We start from the raw sequence: 16273 nt of genomic DNA, 5'->3' as shown, positions 1-16273 counted from the left end.
ACGCCGGTAACTGAATAGAAAGCGCTGACCCCGAGGATGGGTTCTCATGCCTTTGACCCCCTTCCCGGTGCCGGGGGAGGGGGAGGTTCATGGACTCTGCTGCTACCCCTAACTTGGATGTGAGGTTCATTGATTGAACGTTTCCTCTGTTAAGCCTCCAAGACAGTGTCCCCGTGGCCCTGCCACGGTGCCACTGCTGCTCTCTCTTCCCGAGCCTGTGCCGTGGCCCGTGCTGTGACTGGCCAGACCACCGGCGGAGGGCGGCCCTTTGGCCGGCTGGCCTGTCCCTTCGCTGGCTCCGTAGGGTCGCAGGCAGGACGGCTTTATTAGGGGGCCACTGGGTTTGTGGCCGCAGACACCCCTGCTGTGTGACCCCGGGGGGGAGTCCCCTCCTCTGGGTGTGGACACCTTGAAGGGGAGGGCCCTTCAGAGAGGCGAGTGGCCGGACGAGCGGGGGGTGGGGGTGGTGGGGGATGGGGGCAAGGGTCGTCCCGACGCTGCCTCGTTCTGCCCTCACCTCGAGCAGCCTCTGCCCTCTGTCTTTCCTTCTCTAGACTGGACGGTGCTTTGGCCATTCCTCCTGCGTGCCTGCCCCTGCTCTCCCCCGATCAAATGCTCCTGCCAAGTGGCACCGTGGGCTCTGGTGGTTGAGACCCCCGCCCCCCGCCCAGCCCACCGCACGCATGGGCTCATCAGGGGTGACTCTCACCGCTTGGGGGCAGGTTTGCTCATTCGCGGGTAGGGAGTCTTTGGGTGACGAATAAAGGGGGTGAAAAGTTTGGGGATATAGCCTTTTTGGTAAAAATTAAAGCAGTGAGGCTTTTTCCATGCAGAATGAAGGCTGTTGCACAGATGTTTGGAGCAGTAGCAGTAGCTGTTTGGAGTGTGTGCTCACCGCTTGTAAGGACAGCCTTCGTTTGGGCGTGTGAGTTCCAGGGTGTTGTGTACAAAACGAGCGTCCCTTCTCCGCAGCTGCCTCCGGTAAAACAAGGCCACTTCCAACATGTACAGAGGTCGCGGGGTTTTTATGGAGCGTCAGTGGAAGTGCGGGTTGTTTGAAGCTTTTGTTGAAAGGGGGGTCATGGTCTCCCTCTCGAGAATTGTGCAGTTAGGATGGGGCAGGCTTGGAATTCAGCTCAGATCCCAACGTTGGGTCCAAACTCGCCTGTGCTAACTGCTGAGGCCATATCAGCAAATGCCTAGGCGTTAGAGACAGACAGACCTGAGACCGGATGTCAGTGCCACCAACTCAGCTATGTGATCCCGGCCAAGGACCCAACCTCTGAGCCTCACTTCCTTCTTTCTAAATGTGGGAGAGAATCATGCCTACCTTAGGGGGATTTTTTTTTTTAATTTTTAATTGTGTTAAAATACACATAACAAAATTGGCCATCTTCACCATTTTTAAGTGTTAAATACATTCACATTGTCGTGCAACCGCTCTCTAGACCTTTTTCGTCTTGCAAAACTGAAGCTCTGTCCGCATTCAACAGCAACTCACCACCTCCTTCCCCCAGCCTCTGGCACCCACCATTCTACTTTCTCTCTATGAATTTGACTACTTTAGGATGCTCAAATAAGTGGAATCACACAGTATTTATCTTTTTGTATCTGGCTTGTTTCACTCAGCATAATATCCTTGAGGTTCTATTCATGTTGGAGCAGGTGTCAGAATTTCCTTCCTTTTTAAGGCTGAATAATACTCCATTGTGTGAACCTACCACATTTTGTTTATCCATCATCTGTGTCTAGACACCTGGGTTGCTTCCTGGCTATTGTGAATAATGCTGCTGTGAACATGAATGTGAAAATACCTCTTTGAGATCCTACTTTCAACTCTTTTGAAACTCTTTTTGGTTGTGCACCCAAAAGTGGAATTTCTGGATCATATGGTAGTTCTCTTTTTGATAATTTGAGGACCTGCCATTTTTTTGTTTTTTTCTTTTTTTTTTGCAGTACGCGGGCCTCTCACTGTTGTGGCCTCTCCCGCTGCGGAGCACAGGCTCCGGACGCGCAGGCTCAGTGGCCATGGCTCACGGGCCCAGCCGCTCCGCGGCATGTGGGATCTTCCTGGACCAGGGCATGAACCCGTGTCCCTTGCATCGGCAGGCGGACTCAACCACTGCGCCACCAGGGAAGCCCCCTGCCATATTTTTTATAAGGGCTATATCATTTTCCATTCCCACCAACAGTGCACAAGCAGTTTCTCCACATCCTCTCCAGCACTTGTTATTTTCTGTTTTTTTTTAAATATATATTTTATTTATGGCTGTTTTATGTAACTGGATCTTCATTGTGGCCCAAGGGGTCTTTTAGTTGCGGCATGCGGGCTTCTTAGTTGTGTCACGCATGTGGGATCTAGTTCCCCCACCAGGGATCGAACCTGGGCCCCCTGCATTGGGAGCGCAGAGTCTTAGCCACTGGACCACCAGGGGAGTCCCTATTTTCTGTTTTTTTTGATAGCAGCCGTCCTAGTGGGTGTGAGGTGGTATCTCATTGTTGTTTTGATTTGCATTTCCCTAATGACTAGTGATTTTTAACACTTTTTTTTTCATGGACTTGTTGGCCATTTGTATATCTTTTTTGGAGAAATGTCTGTTCAGGTCTTCTTTATTTATTCTAAAGGATACTCCTCAGATTTGCAAATATTTTCTAACATTCCGTAGGTTACTCTGTTTTTACTCTGTTGATTGTGTCCTTTAATGCACAGAAAGTTTTAAATTTTTGTGCAGTCTGGTTTATCTATTTTTTCTTCCGTTGCCTGTGCTTTTGTTGTCACATCCATGAGTGAAATCATTGCCACACCCGATGTCATGAAGCCTTTCCCCTGCCTTCTCTTCTGAGAGTTCTAGCTCATGGGAGTTTGGTGAATGAAGGGCAGGCTTAGGAGTCAGCCCCCGGCCCCCCTCCCAGGTATTCTCGTGGGAGCAGCACCCAGAGGTGCTGTCGGCTCAGCCCATCTGCCTGGTGGGAGAGTGGGGTGGGTCCGGGTCCCTCCTCTTCCCCGCCGGGGTCCTTATTCCAGGAGAAGTGTAAGCCAGTTTTCTTTCTGAATTTGCAGAAAAGGCTACAGACGGCTCCCTGCAGAGCGAGGACTGGACGCTGAACATGGAGATCTGCGACATCATCAATGAGACGGAGGAAGGGTGCGTGTCCCCCACCCAGGGCAGGCGGGCGGCGGGCCGCTCGAGTCGGTCTGTGTGCAGCCCGCTGCCCTGACGTCTGACAAGTGGTTTTCCTCACCGTCCTCCCCCCGCCCGCGGTCAGAGCAGTGACCGCCTCTTAATCACAAGGGGAATGACGTTGCTTGGCTTCGGGGTCCCCTGCAGCACGATCCCCACCTCCTCCCGCCTTCCGCAGCCCTGGGGACTGGCTGGAGTCCCAGGAGGGAGAGGCCCCCGGGGTCTGTGGGGTAGTGGAAGGCGGGGCGCGGGGCAGACTTGTGAGGCCCAGGCCCCGCCCCCCTGCGCTGCCGGGTCTGTTCTTGCTGCTGCATTTACGTCCTCTTCTGCATCACAGGCACATTCCATGTGTACTGCTTCCAAATTAGTCGGTATGTGGCCCTCTGTCCACACCGTAAAAATGGAATTTACGGTAGCCACGCCCTCTTAAACCCTCTCCAGACCTGGTTAGCCCTGGCCTTGGCACTGTCCTTACTGGCCTTGCCACGTGGAGGCTGGGGACCAGCCTCTGACGGTTGGCCCTGCCTTCATTCAACAAACATGTCCTGAGTGACCACCTCATGCCGGGTCCCAGAGTGAGTACTGAGGGCACAGCAGGGACGGGCCAGACGGAGTCCCTCCCCTGCACCACGAGCAGGATAGTTACCACGCACCCTGGTCAGCTGGTGACATGGCTGGGGAGGAAGAGCTGGGGGTGAGTGCTTGTAAACAAGTCACCCAGGAGGGCCTGGCCCAGGTGGCTCGAGGGGCGGAGGTGTGAGCACCAGGCCAGGGAAGGACTTCCCAGCGCACGGTCCCAGGACAGAGGGGGCTCTGTTGTGTCTGAGGGACAGCACTGGGGCCGGGGGGCTGGGATCCAGGCAGGGACCCTGTCTTCCACTTGGTCTGACGTTCATCTTATTTATTTATTTTTAAAGATTTATTTATGATTTATTTATTTAATTTATTTTTGGCTGTATCAAGTCTCAATTGAGGCATGCGGGATCTTTCCTTGTGGTGCGCGGGCTTCTCTCTAGTTGTGGCGCGCGGGCTTCTCTCTAGTTGTGGCGCGCGTGTTTTCTCTCCTGTAGTTGTGGTGTGGGCTCTGTAGTTTGTGGCATGCGGGCTTAGTTGCTCCGCGGCATGTGGGATCTTAGCTCCCTGACCAGGTATCGAACCCACATCCCCTGCATTGTAAGGCGGATTCTTTACCCCTGGACCACTGGGGAAGTCCCCATTTTATTTTTTTTTATAGTTTTTTTTGTGTTTAAATTTATCTGGCTCCACCAGGTCTTAATTGCAGCACTTGGGATCTTTAGCTGCAGCATGTGGACTCTTAGTTGCGGCATGCAGGATCTAGTTCCCTGACCAGGGATTGAACCCGGGTCCCCTGCATTGGGAGCATGGAGTCTTAGCCACTGGACCACCAGGGAAGTCCCTGAGGTTCATTTTAGGAACCACGCTGGCTGCCATGCCCAGGACGGCTGTCACAATCACCCTGGTGTGAAGCGATGGCAGCTTTGACTGGGGTGGCAGTAGAGGGGGTGAGAAGCCATGAGAGTCTGAGCATTTCTGAAGGCGGAGCCGGTGGAATTTGTGCCGTGGGCCTGAGAGGAGAGACAGGATAGATAATCCGAGGTTCGGGGCAGCTGCATCCCGAGGCCCAGCAGGCCGGGTTGGAGGTTCAGCTAAGGTTCAAGCCCTTCTGAGGCAGCGCTGGCGGGAGGGGTGGAGGGCTTGGCCGCCCTAGGGGCAGCAGGTTGGGAGCCCTCTGGGAGGGGAGCTGCAGGCGACCAGCTCCGTCCTGGCAGGAGATGGGATGTGTTGAGGAGAAGGCATTTTAACCCCGCGGCCCCTGGCCTCCTTCCTGCCCACCCCACCCCCGGCCTGTCCACGTTTATTGAGCCCACGGGTGGGGCGCGGCCTCTGAAGGCCGTGGCGGGTGCTGGACGGGTGGCCGAGGCCGTGGGTGCAGAGGGGAGGAAGTGGGAAGTGCGGGGGGGGGTGGGATGGGCATCTGGACCAGAGGCCGGAAGGGGGCTCAGGCCGCGGGCACTCTAGCTCCCTTTGCCCATGTCGCCCGCCCCTCCGTCTGCCACACCGAGCTCCTCCCTCACCCACGGGCCTTCCTGACGTCTCTCTGGCCCCGCTGGTCTTTTGGTTCCGTGAACCTCCCACTCTCATGCCCAGCTTGCGGGTCCCCAGGAAGCGCGGAACGTGCACACGTGTCGGAACGGAGCGTCCTCGTCCCATGGGGGCTGGAGCCCAGCCCCTCCCCCTGCCTTGTCGAGGGAGGGTCCTGGCCCCTGCTGTCGGCCTCTTCCTGAATGAGGGGAAGCCTGCCCTCTCCCTGTCCCAACACCCCGCGGATAAGCCCCCGTTGTGTGATCCCCTCACAGCCCGTATTGTACTTGGGCTCGCCACAGCTCAAACTCGCGTGTTCTGATGTGTGTGGGAGGGAGTGTCTGTCTCGCCCCCAAAGCCCTGGGCCCCGAGCTCCCTGAGGCAGGCATCTGTCTTCCTTATGGCCACATCTCCACCACCTGGACACATTCGTGAGGTAAGAGAGTAAGTGGATAAAGTCCCTGGGAACTCAGGGCCTGAGGACGAAGGGGGTTGTGACCCAGGGCGACATGGGCTCCACGAGGGAGGCCAGTGCCAGGCGCCTGGGGAGGGGCAGCCAGGTGGGGTCCAGCAGCCGCCCAGGGGTCAGCGGGCAAGGTGGGTGGATGGCAGGGCAGGAGAGAGGGACCAGGAGCTTGGGTGACCCTGGGTGGGTTCCCCTCCCATCTCGGTCCGCTCGGGTATAAAGTGGGCCCCAGCAGTGGCTCGCTCGTGGCTTCACTGCCCCGCCCTGTGCCCGGCCCATGCGAAGCCCCGGCCCACACCAGCTCAGGCAGGAGGGCCAGACTATTTTAATGATGAGGGGCTCAGGCTCCAGCACGGGAGCTCTGTCCGTGCTTCCTTTATTTATTCGGAGCTCACCTCTGGGAGACGGTCCTGCTGAGCACCGATCTTGTGAGCTGTCCTGCAGGCCCCTCCCTGGGCTTGCCCTAACGCCCAGGCTGGGGTCACCTCCAGCCTGGGGCCTTGTGTGGCTGCCCCTCGTGCCCTGGACCCTTGGTCACTAGGCAGGAGTGCCCTGGCTAGATGACCTCCCCGGGATGTTTTAGACCCTGTTTACCAGGCCTCACCCAGACCTGCCAAGTTAGGTGCAGCAGGCATGTGGATTTAGTAAATGCCCTTCAGGCAATTCTGACATGCGGCTCTGGTGAGGATCCCCTGACCTGGTCGTTTTCATGACCATCTTGGACCGTCCCCAGCTCATGGACTCTTTGTGCCCCAGCCTCTAAACTGGAGTAGCCCCGGATAAATGCAATGGAGCAAGGGAACAGCTGGGAGGGGGCGGCCGGGAGGAGAGGAGGTGTCCAGGGTGGGCGGGGCGGGGCATCGCCCCCCTGCGGGGTAAGTGGGAAGCAGCTCAGAGGTGGTAGTTCTGGAGCCGAAGGGCAAGGTGGGCTCAGGATGACCAGAGAGAAGGTCTCTTCTGGGTCTGGGGTCCAGCTCCCGCAGCCTCGACCTCTCCCCCTGCTTGGGGCCCTTTCCTGCTCTGCTGGGCTCCAGCACCCCACTCCCCTCTCCCAGTTTCCTGCTCTGCGTCTGATCGGCTGCTGTGCGGTTCCTCTGACAGGACTTTGATTCTGTCTCCGAGGCTGCTTCCCCGGGGAGAGAGAGAAATACTTGCTTTGGTGCTCCCCAGTGCCTCTCAAGCAGCACTTCCCCGATGGATTTTCGGTGGATTTTCACTTTCTCTCTAACCCGGGAGCCTGCCGCCTCTCTGATTTCCCGCCACCGTGTGCCCCCCCAACCCAGGAGCTCCATGAGTCACAAGTGAGCAGAGCCCTGGGAGGCTCTTCCCATGTAGTGCCCCGTGGAAGTTCAAGAGGAGGGATGAGAGCGTGCCCGGCGGGGCCTTTGAGACAGAGGAAATCAGTCCCCGCTCCTGGCCGGCGGCTGCTGACCTTCATCAGCCCCAGGCCACCAAGTCCTCAAAGCCGAGAGCCTGTCGAGTCCCATGTTTGCAGAAATCAGCACCCCTGCTTGGGAACTGCAGCCACACTGCAAACACACCTGGCAGGGACCCCTCCCCAGGGAGCCGAGAAGTTCCGCAGGGAAGCCATGCTTCAGGTGACTCGGGTCTGTTTATTCCTTGTAGAAGCCTCGCCTTGCTTCTGTGTGTTTCTGTTGAAATTGGGCTGATTGGCAGAGCTGCTCCCCTCTCCTTCCCCAGCTCCCTCATGCACTTCTTGAGAGTATTTTTTTTTTTTTTGTCTTTGTTTCTGGGCGCAGGCTTTCTCTAGTCACGGCGGGCGGGGGCTACTCTTTGCGGTGCACGGGCTTCTCATTGCGGTGGCTTCTCTTGTTGTGAAGCACGGGCTCTAGGCACGCAGGCTCAGTAGTTGTGGCTCGCCGACTCTAGAGTGCAGGCTCAGTAGCTGTGGTGCATGGGCTTCGTTGCTCTGCAGCATGTGGGATCTTCCCAGACCAGGGCTCGAACCCGTGTCCCCTGCATTGGCAGGTGGATTCTTAACCACTGCGCCACCAGGGAAGTCCTGGTATAAATAGATTGTGTTTCCAAACTGTCGGAATAGGAGGCCCCGATTTATGAACCTTCACTTTAGGAAAGACCCAGATTATACTGGCCTGCTGATGGGTGGGCGGCAGGAGCCCACTTGTGATAGCAGAGGGCGGGGTTCCCCAGAGTGGGCCATGGGCACCGGGGGACCCTTAGACACGGGCACTGCGCCTAGTAGATGCCCTCAGGGGCTGGCTGGAGACCCGCCTCCCAGCGTGGCTGTGGTTTCAGGAGGAGTGTGTACTGGGAGCAGACAGTTGGCGTATGACAGAGCTGTTGTCAGCTGGAGGACCCTGCAGCTCTGCCTACAGGGCCCCCGGGAAGCCGGGTCAGATCTGGTACCAAAACACACAACTCACAGGGTTTTGAGCAGTCTTCAGTTTTCTCAGGGAAAAAGGAGTTCCACAGAGCCTGGAACCTGGACATCCAGATCTGCACAGGGACCTGGCCGTTCTCGCCTGTGTTTCTCTGGCAGGGTCCCTTCAGTAAACCCACCAGTGGCAGGCTGGTTATTGTTCTGGGTAAATCATACTTGCACGTGATGTGGAATTCAAGAGGGCTGCAGCCTGCGACCTGGGGAACAGCCCCTCCTCCTCGGCCCTGGCGCCCTCCCCAGGGGCGGCTCCCTCCAGGGTCCCATCCTGGCAAAGATGTGTGCGCTGGGCATTCCTTGTCCTTTTGTAACTCACATGGCTGCGTCCCCTCTGCCCTGCTCGCAGATGACACTAGTCTGTATTTTTGGTGCGTTAAGAGTGTTTATTCTTCTGTGCAGCTGCATAGTACTCCGTTGTATGGATAAGCACAGTTTAATTCAACCTGATTCACATTGATGGACATTTCGTTTGTTTCCAGTCTTTCACATTTACAAACAGGCGGTAGCAAGTAACCTCGTGTACATGCTAGTTGGCACGAGTGGCCCTGACTCTGTAGGCTGGGGCTCCGGTGGGATTGGCAGGATCTGCCTATGTCTATTCTCCAGGCCAAAGGATGCCATTCGAGCCCTGAAGAAGCGGCTCAACGGGAACCGGAACTACCGAGAGGTGATGCTGGCGCTGACGGTGAGTGCCCCCCTGCCCTCCCCCAGGGCGGGAGAACGTCTGGGAGCCGCAGCTGGGGGACAGCCTGGAGTGAGCGCTGCTAGGGGTAGCTGTGCCTCCTGCTGCCGCCCCAGTGTGTCCACCCTTTGAGACGGGTGAGCCAGCAGGGACGCGGCACGGGCAGTGTTGTCCGGTGCAGAAGCCCAGAGCAGAGAAGCCACAGGCCTGGGCGTGGGTCCCCGGTGGCCAGCAGCCTGCTGTGAGTCACTGAGGCCAGCTGCTTCTCTAGGGGTCAGCTTCCTCCTTGTAAAAGTGCCGACTTCCACCGAGCACCTGCCCGAGACTAGGCTAGCTCTTCAGATGTTAACTCAAATGCTTCCAGAAACCTTCCTAAATAGGTTTCAGCATCCGCTTTTATGGATGCAGAAACTGAGGCTCGGAGAGGCCCAGAGGTTTGCCCAGACTTCACAGCTAGTGAGGTGCCAACTGGATCATGGGATAGAAACTGAACATCGCCGCAGAGGTTCTAGGGAAAGTCAGCAAGTGACTCCTTTCAGGAAGGAACAGACCAGGTTTTTGCCCGTCTTTCGGATGTCAGAAAATTAAAATGGACAACTTCAGGTATTATTTCTGTCTTGAAAGCTAACATTTTTTCAAATGTGGCAAAAACCAGGCCACAACATGTTCCTCTAATAGAAACTGTAACAGGTCAGCATGTGGACCTCCCTGTAGGGTTGAGTAGTGGGTTGTTTATCCAAAACAGCCGTAACATGTTCCTTTTAAAGCAGAGAAACTGTTTGGATTTCTTGCCCAAGTGAAAACCCAAGACTTATTAGAGTTCTCTGCCAGGGAATTGGCATTCGAATAATGAGAAAAAGACCAGTTGAGAAACAGGGAGTTGAAAGCTTTTGTTTTTTCCTCAGAATTTCAACTGCAGCTTTCACTAAACCCACAGTGATGCCCAAAATGAACTGTTTTCAGAAACAAAAATCCCCAGGGACAGGCAAAACTCACGAACTCTTAGCACGCAGGCCATTTTCCTGGCATCTAAACACCTCCCACTCCATGCCCAGCATCGTGGTAGCTGCCTGGGATGGAGATCTCTCCACCGTGGGCCCTGCCATTCCTTCCTTCCTGTAGTAGAGCATGAGGGCCACCATTTAGTGTTTCCTTAAGTCTTACATTTAAGTCTTTAGACCGTTTCAAATTAATTTTTGTGACTGGTGTAAGTTAGAGGTCCAGTTTCATTCTTCTGCATGTGAATATCTAGTTTTCCCAACATCATTTATTGAAGAGACTGTCCTTTCCCCGTTGAGTATTCTTGGCTCCCTTGTCAAATGTTAGTTGACAGTATATGTGAGGGTTTATTTCTGGGCTCTCAGGTCTGTTCCATTGGTCTGTGTGTCTATTTTTATGCTAATACCACACTGTTTTGCTTACTATAGCTAAACTATATTATAAGTTTGAAATCAGGAAGTGTGATGTCTCCCACTGTGGTCTTCTTTCTCAGGATTGTTTTGGCTGTTCAGGGTCGTTTATGGTTCCATATGAATTTTAGGATTGTTTTTTCTGTTTCTGTGAAATCTGTAGATGCTTTGGGTACTGTGGACATTTTAACAGTATTAATTCTTCTGATCCGAGAACATGGGATACCTTTCCATTTACTTGTGTCTTTACTTTCTCTTACCAATGTCTTGTAATTTTCAGGGCACAGATCTTTCACCTCCTTGGTTAGATTTATTCCTAAGTATTTATTTATTTTGATGTGGTCAGGCCTTTGCTGCAAATCCCGTAATGCCTTTGGGAGATTTGTGAAAGGTGCAGACCCATTTTTCGTCCCCTGGAGGCCCAGCCTGGCACACACTGCCTGGGCTCTTGTCTGCTCTCGTGGCTTCTCTGTCTTGTCCTTGAACTAACCCTGTTCATCCATCACAGTCCTCCTGCTTCCTGAGGGCCTTTTAACTTCATATCTGCCCCCACCAAGGTTGTCAAGATGTACCCCAAATAGGAGTTGGTCAGAGGTCTGGGGCTTCCTGCTCAGTCACTAGTGCGGCTCTGATTGCTTGGAGGCGCCGTTTGCCTACTCCGCGGGCCTTAGCTGCATTCAGGAAAGTTCCCACCGTGTTTCAGGACCAACAACCCACAGCGACAGATTTGCCTTTTTGGTAGAGCAGCCTGCAGTGGGCTTGCCAGCCAGGAGCACTTCCGCAGCTCCTGCTCTGCCGGGCGGCCCCACCGCCTCCGTCCAGGGCATTTTAAGGACCGAATGAAGGAACGAGAGCGTGGCAGAGGTTGCCTGTCGTCTGAGGCACTTGCTGATCTTGGAGGAGGGTGGCCCTGTGCCTCAGGGCGGGCGGAGGCTCAGAGGAGGCTGCAGGGGATCCTGTCCTGCTTCTGGCCTGACCAGCAATTTGTACCTACACCACTTTCTTCACCTTCTAAGCCTTTTAACTCTGGGAAAAAAAAGGGGATAACAGCCTCCACTTAAAAAGGGTGAATGAGTTGTGAGGATGGAGTGAAATGACGTACAACGTGAAAGGGTCTCCCCTGGGTCAGCCATGCAGTCACGTTCCTAACATCAGTGTTAGGAACTTTCTCCATGACCAAGCTTTGTCCAGGGAAAGCCCCGTTGTCCGACCCTAGCCCCGGGGAGGGGCTGCCTGGGGTCACCAGTGGACAGTTAGTTTAGGCGATGAGGACAAGCAAGGCGGCCAGCAGTGTCCCCTGATGCTGGTGACGTCCTTCCGTGGAGGCAGTCCCCACCAGCCAGCTGTGGCCTGGGTGCCGGCGTGGGAGGGGCCGGCTCATCGTCCGGGTCAGGGGGTTTCCAGAGAGCGAAGGGGTCCGGAGAGCTGCCTGCGAGGCTGGAGGGACCCTTCAGCGGGTGCTGTGAGCTCAAGGCCCCTCGCTCGTGCGGTAGGGGCCCAGGACAGTAGCCCTGTGACACGTCCTCCTGCACTGGCCCGCCAGGCAGGTCTGTGCTTCAGATACGCTCACCCTAACTGCAGTCCTGCAGCGGGGCACTCGCACCCACTTTGCAGGCAGGGAAGCCGAGCTCAGACAGACTGGCCCTGAAAGTGGACCTGAGATTCAAGCCCGCACTGGCCATTGCTCAGAACCCACAAGCGCTGTGCTTTTCTAGCGGCCGAGGCCTGTGTAACTTATTTTTCCGGACGAGGAAGGAGAGGCAGAGTTGATTCGAATGTGGCCAAGGCCGCAAACCGCATATGGGGGTGGGAGACCCGGGTCACGGCCGGTCGCAGTTGTGGAAGCAGGGTTGTGCGGCTGTGTGGGGCCTTCGCCTCTTCACGGCCAGGTCCAGTAACTCACCAGCAGTGCAGGCTGCTCCGGTGGGCTCCGCCCGGGAGGGCCCGCATCCACCGGCTGTTGCCACCAACCCAGAGGCTCGTTTCCAGGGATGCTTGGTCGTTTTGACCCCGCTGAGACCCCAGTACCCTTCTCGTGCGGATCCGGTGCCGCCCGACTGCTGTGCAGGCCCAGAGACCCCAGCCAGCAAGGGGCCACCTGTGTCCTACAGAAGGGTTTGCCTCTGGAGGAGCCCATCGGCAGGATGGTCGGCAGTGGGGAGAGGGGGCCGCATCTCCTTGGCCCCTGGGGGTGACCTCTGTTTCCATCCCGCCCGCATCAGGTGCTGGAGACGTGCGTGAAGAACTGTGGCCACCGCTTCCACGTCCTCGTGGCCAACCGGGATTTCATCGATGGCGTCCTGGTCAAAATCATCTCTCCCAAGAGCAACCCCCCAACCATTGTGCAGGACAAGGTGCTGGCTCTCATCCAGGTGGGTCGGCGGGGAGAGAGGAAGGCAGGGCCTCCCAGCAGCAAGTCCTCACGCTTCCCCATCCTTTGGAGGAAAGGATGGGTGCTTCTGGGTTTAAATATTTGTTGAGAAACACTTGTTTTTTACCCTCATCCCGCTGAGATGACACCCTCAGCGGTGGCTCTCCTGGCCGTTGCTGGCTGTGTCCGGGTGCCTGGCCCTCAGCTGCCCATGGGGGACAGGCCTGGAGCCTAACGGAGCCACGTGCCGGGTCCACGTGCCACAGGGCGGGGCCAACTCTGGGGTCGTGGGGGTGATGTTCAGGATTCACTGAGGACATGACAATTCTGTTGAACCCTGAGGGGTGACAAGCTGGGTGGAAAGGTCAGAGTGCAAGGGGTATGGCAGGTAGAGAGCAGTGTGTGCAAAGGCCTGGAGCATCGAGAGCACAGGTGACACTTTGGGACGTGTTCATTATTCATTGTCCTGTAACAAATTAGCCCAAACTTAGCAGCTTAGAGCAACGGACGTTTATTACCTCCTAATTTCTGTGGACCAGGAGTTCAGGAACAGCTTAGCTGGGCGGTTCTCGGGAGGGTGCCGTCAGGGTGTCGGCCAGGGCCACCTCCTCCGAAGGCTCGGCTGGGGCTGGAGGAGCCGCCTCCAGGCTGCTCCCACGCGGCACCCCCGCCAGCGGGCCCCCCCACCCCACCAGCAGCAGGTGTCCTAGTGTCCCATGTCCTCGCCATCGTCTTCCTCATAGCCCGTCTGACGGATGCACAGAGGTTTTGCATCCTGTTGGCCTTTTTAAACCCGTCTTGGAAAGAAGGTGATGTTTTTTCCATGTTGAATGTGCTTTTAAAATGAGAAGTTAAGGTCTGATGGTCCCCTGGGAGGGCGAGGGCTGCAGCTTTTCTGAAGTCTCCAGCACCTGTGTCCCCACAGGCACGGGAGACTTCAGAAAGTCTCTCTTTGCACGGCCCCCTCGCTCCCCACCCACCGTCCCTCTGACACCTTCCTGGAAGGCCGATCCCAGGCATCGTGGTCCCAGGGTGGCTCACAGAGCTGGCGTTTCCAGTTCACCTGTGAAGTCAGGATGCCCGTCCCTCCCCGCTCCCCTCCACCCCTAATCCTTCCATTCAGCCAGGCAGCCGTGTCCTCTGGCTGCCCTCCTGCCACCCCACCTCCCTGGGCCGCACGGAAAGACACCCCCTCGGGCTTGTGTGCTCAAGGGACCCTGCCCTTCAGGAGGACAGCGTGCCAGATGCAGCAGGCCCTTCTGGAAGGGACAGGGCTCCCGGTGGCCCGGGAGGAGGGGGCCTGTCCAGAGGGCGGGCCTCCCGTGACGTCCCCTTTGTGGGACATCCCCCCGATCTACGCCACCCTCAGCCTCTTCCTGGGGTTGTTCCAGGACAGAAAGGACATGGTTCTGGTGGAGGAACCTCATCCCTGCCTCCCGCACTCCCCCCAGAGTAGTGTCTAAAAATTCTCTTTCTTTCCACTGAAGAGGGGAGCTGATGGCGGGGGGGTGGGAGGGGCAGGGGAAGCCGGGGGGGGACTGTGTTCTCAGGAGGTGGCAGGGAGCCGGTGGCCGGGCTTGCAGTAGCTTCTGTGGACGGGCAGCTCCCGAAACCCTGTCCCTGTGAGTGAGAAGCCCAGGAGCATGAGCAGGACGGCACAGCAGCTTCCTTTTGTCCAGGGAACGGAACCCATTGTTTAAATCAGCAATTGTTTATTGATCTGAAATTGGATGATTTAAAACTTTGTCGAGTGCTTCCCTGGTGGCGCAGCGGTTGAGAGTCCGCCTGCCGATGCAGGGCACGCGGGTCCGTGACCCGGTCTGGGAAGATCCCACATGCCGCGGAGCGGCTGGGCCCGTGAGCCATGGCCGCTGGGCCTGCGCGTCCGGAGCCTGTGTGTCCGGAGCCTGTGCTCCGCAATGGGAGAGGCCACAGCGGTGAGAGGCTTGAGGGGTCTGGAGCAAATGGCTCATGTTTGCATAAGGTTTTAGTCCTTTCTTTGGTGTGCGACCCAGGGGAAAGGAGATCGGAACTCCCTCTGGGCCTTCCAACCCCTGACACGTGGGCACGGGTGGGCGGGGCAGGGCGTAGGGCAGTGAGCGGGCGCTGTGATGCTGACCCGCAGCCCCCAGGACAGGCCTTCTGCTCTGACAGCAGCCGCCCTGCCGCTCCCTGGCTTCTTGTGGGGAAGCAGACCTCCCGAGGCCACGGCCCCTGAGGCAGGGTCGTGATTCTCAGCGGGGCCAGCTGTCTAGAGGGGCTCCTGCGCTGTCACCATCACCTCAGTCCACTGGCCGCCTGCGTGGCCATGCTCCCCTGTCCCTGCAGCAGGAATCTTCGCATCGGTGAGGCCGTGTTCGCTCTGACTTGACAAATGCTGTCTGACTGCCTTCTCTGTGCCCCCGGGAGACTCGGCAGCTGGGGGGCACAGGTGTGGGCACCGGCCCAGAAGGTGCCCGAGGCACACAGCATCTCCCGCCCTGTGCTTCCCCCCAAGGTGCTGGCATCAGGGGTGTGGTCAGTAGAGAGCACTGCCGTGGACACAGACTCTGCTAGCAGCCCCGCACCCAGACTGCTCAGGGGCCCCGCGCAGGATGGGGGCGGTTAGCCAGGACTGCTTGGTTGCTTGAACAGCACGTGCCAACCCCAGCTGCCTAGGCAAAGAGCAGTGCTGGTCACGACAAGGCAGGCTACCCAGAACCCCGGGTGACGGCCAGGGAGGGGACAGACCTTCTCCTGAGTGTCCGCGCCATCCCAGCAGGCAGGCTCTCCCTGCTCCCTGGCCCGGGCTGGCATGTGGGTGCGACCCAGGGCCCACATCTACCCATAGAGCAGTCCAGCCCTCCGAGGGCCCAGGGCCAGGCTCCTGAAGCAGGAGGACGTAGTTGCTCAGGTGGGCACGTGTACCCCCTGCGGGGCCGTCCATGGGGCCTGCTGACCGCTGCTGGACAGGTGCCCCAAGAAGTGTCAGCCGACTGGAGAGAACAGTCGTGGTCTTCTTATGTCAGACCTGCTGGGGGTGGAAGGCAGCATAAGTTAAAAGGGCTCCCCTGGAGCTGTTGTCTTTCTGCAGCAATGAAGGCCGGAGGCGGCTCCAGGAGGAGCTGACTGCCGCCTGCTTCTCCCCACCTCCCCGTGGGCAGTGAAACGCGCCCCCCGCCAGCGTCCAGGAGGAAGTGTGACCACGAGGGGCTGTCCTGACGTGGGCGTTAAGTCCCTGCGTGTGCAGGTTGGATGAGCAGGCCCCGGGAGGCCGGGCTCACGGCAGGGTTTGTGGTCAGTGAGATGCAGCAGCCAAACTGAACGAGGCTTTTTGGAAACTGCCCTCTTGGTCAGAGATGGGGGGAAGCAGCTGGGCCCTGTGACAGCGACAGAGCTGCAGACAGGACGGCTTTCCTCCTCCTCTGGGCCCCTCTTGGGGGCTGCCCTTTGGAGGCACTTCCTTTTTTGATATCTTCTATAACTTCCAAAGAACAGAATTTAAAGATAAATTTTGACAGTTCCTTGAATCAGAGACGAGCGGCAGCCTTTTGGAATATGTGTTCCTTCCTCCCCGTGTTGTGTCTTACATACCGGAAGCTAGTGGCCGAGCTTCCCAGCGGACTGTCGCACACGGGCGCCTGGTGCCAGCGCTGTGAGTA

At 57.2% G+C, this 16273-nt stretch overlaps 1 protein-coding gene across 10 annotated transcripts in view; it reads left to right on the top strand.

Moving 5' to 3' along the window:
• The window catches only part of TOM1L2 (target of myb1 like 2 membrane trafficking protein), an 83578-nt gene that overhangs the window by 40684 nt on the left and 26621 nt on the right, over positions 1-16273 (top strand). For 9 of the 10 annotated variants that reach the window (XR_003792089.1, XR_003792088.1, XR_003792091.1 and 6 more), the window contains exons 2-4: positions 3062-3146; positions 8777-8855; positions 12484-12633. Coding sequence is in view for 6 of the 10 variants with exons in the window: in XM_029213268.1 (XP_029069101.1) it covers positions 3062-3146; positions 8777-8855; positions 12484-12633 (314 nt within the window). In the remaining 4 variants the exon portion in view is untranslated. Of the gene's footprint in view, positions 1-3061; positions 3147-5185; positions 7350-8776; positions 8856-12483; positions 12634-16273 lie in introns of those variants that run through there. The other variant, XR_003792090.1, reaches the window with a different exon arrangement.

Source organism: Monodon monoceros, unplaced genomic scaffold (genome assembly GCF_005190385.1).
Source record: "Monodon monoceros isolate NGI ecotype Baffin Bay Population unplaced genomic scaffold, NGI_Narwhal_1 Super_Scaffold_9, whole genome shotgun sequence".
NCBI classification, from domain to species: Eukaryota; Metazoa; Chordata; class Mammalia; order Artiodactyla; family Monodontidae; genus Monodon; species Monodon monoceros.
The sequence above is the reverse complement of the archived record's forward strand: the minus strand, read 5'-3'. Positions and strand labels throughout refer to the sequence as shown.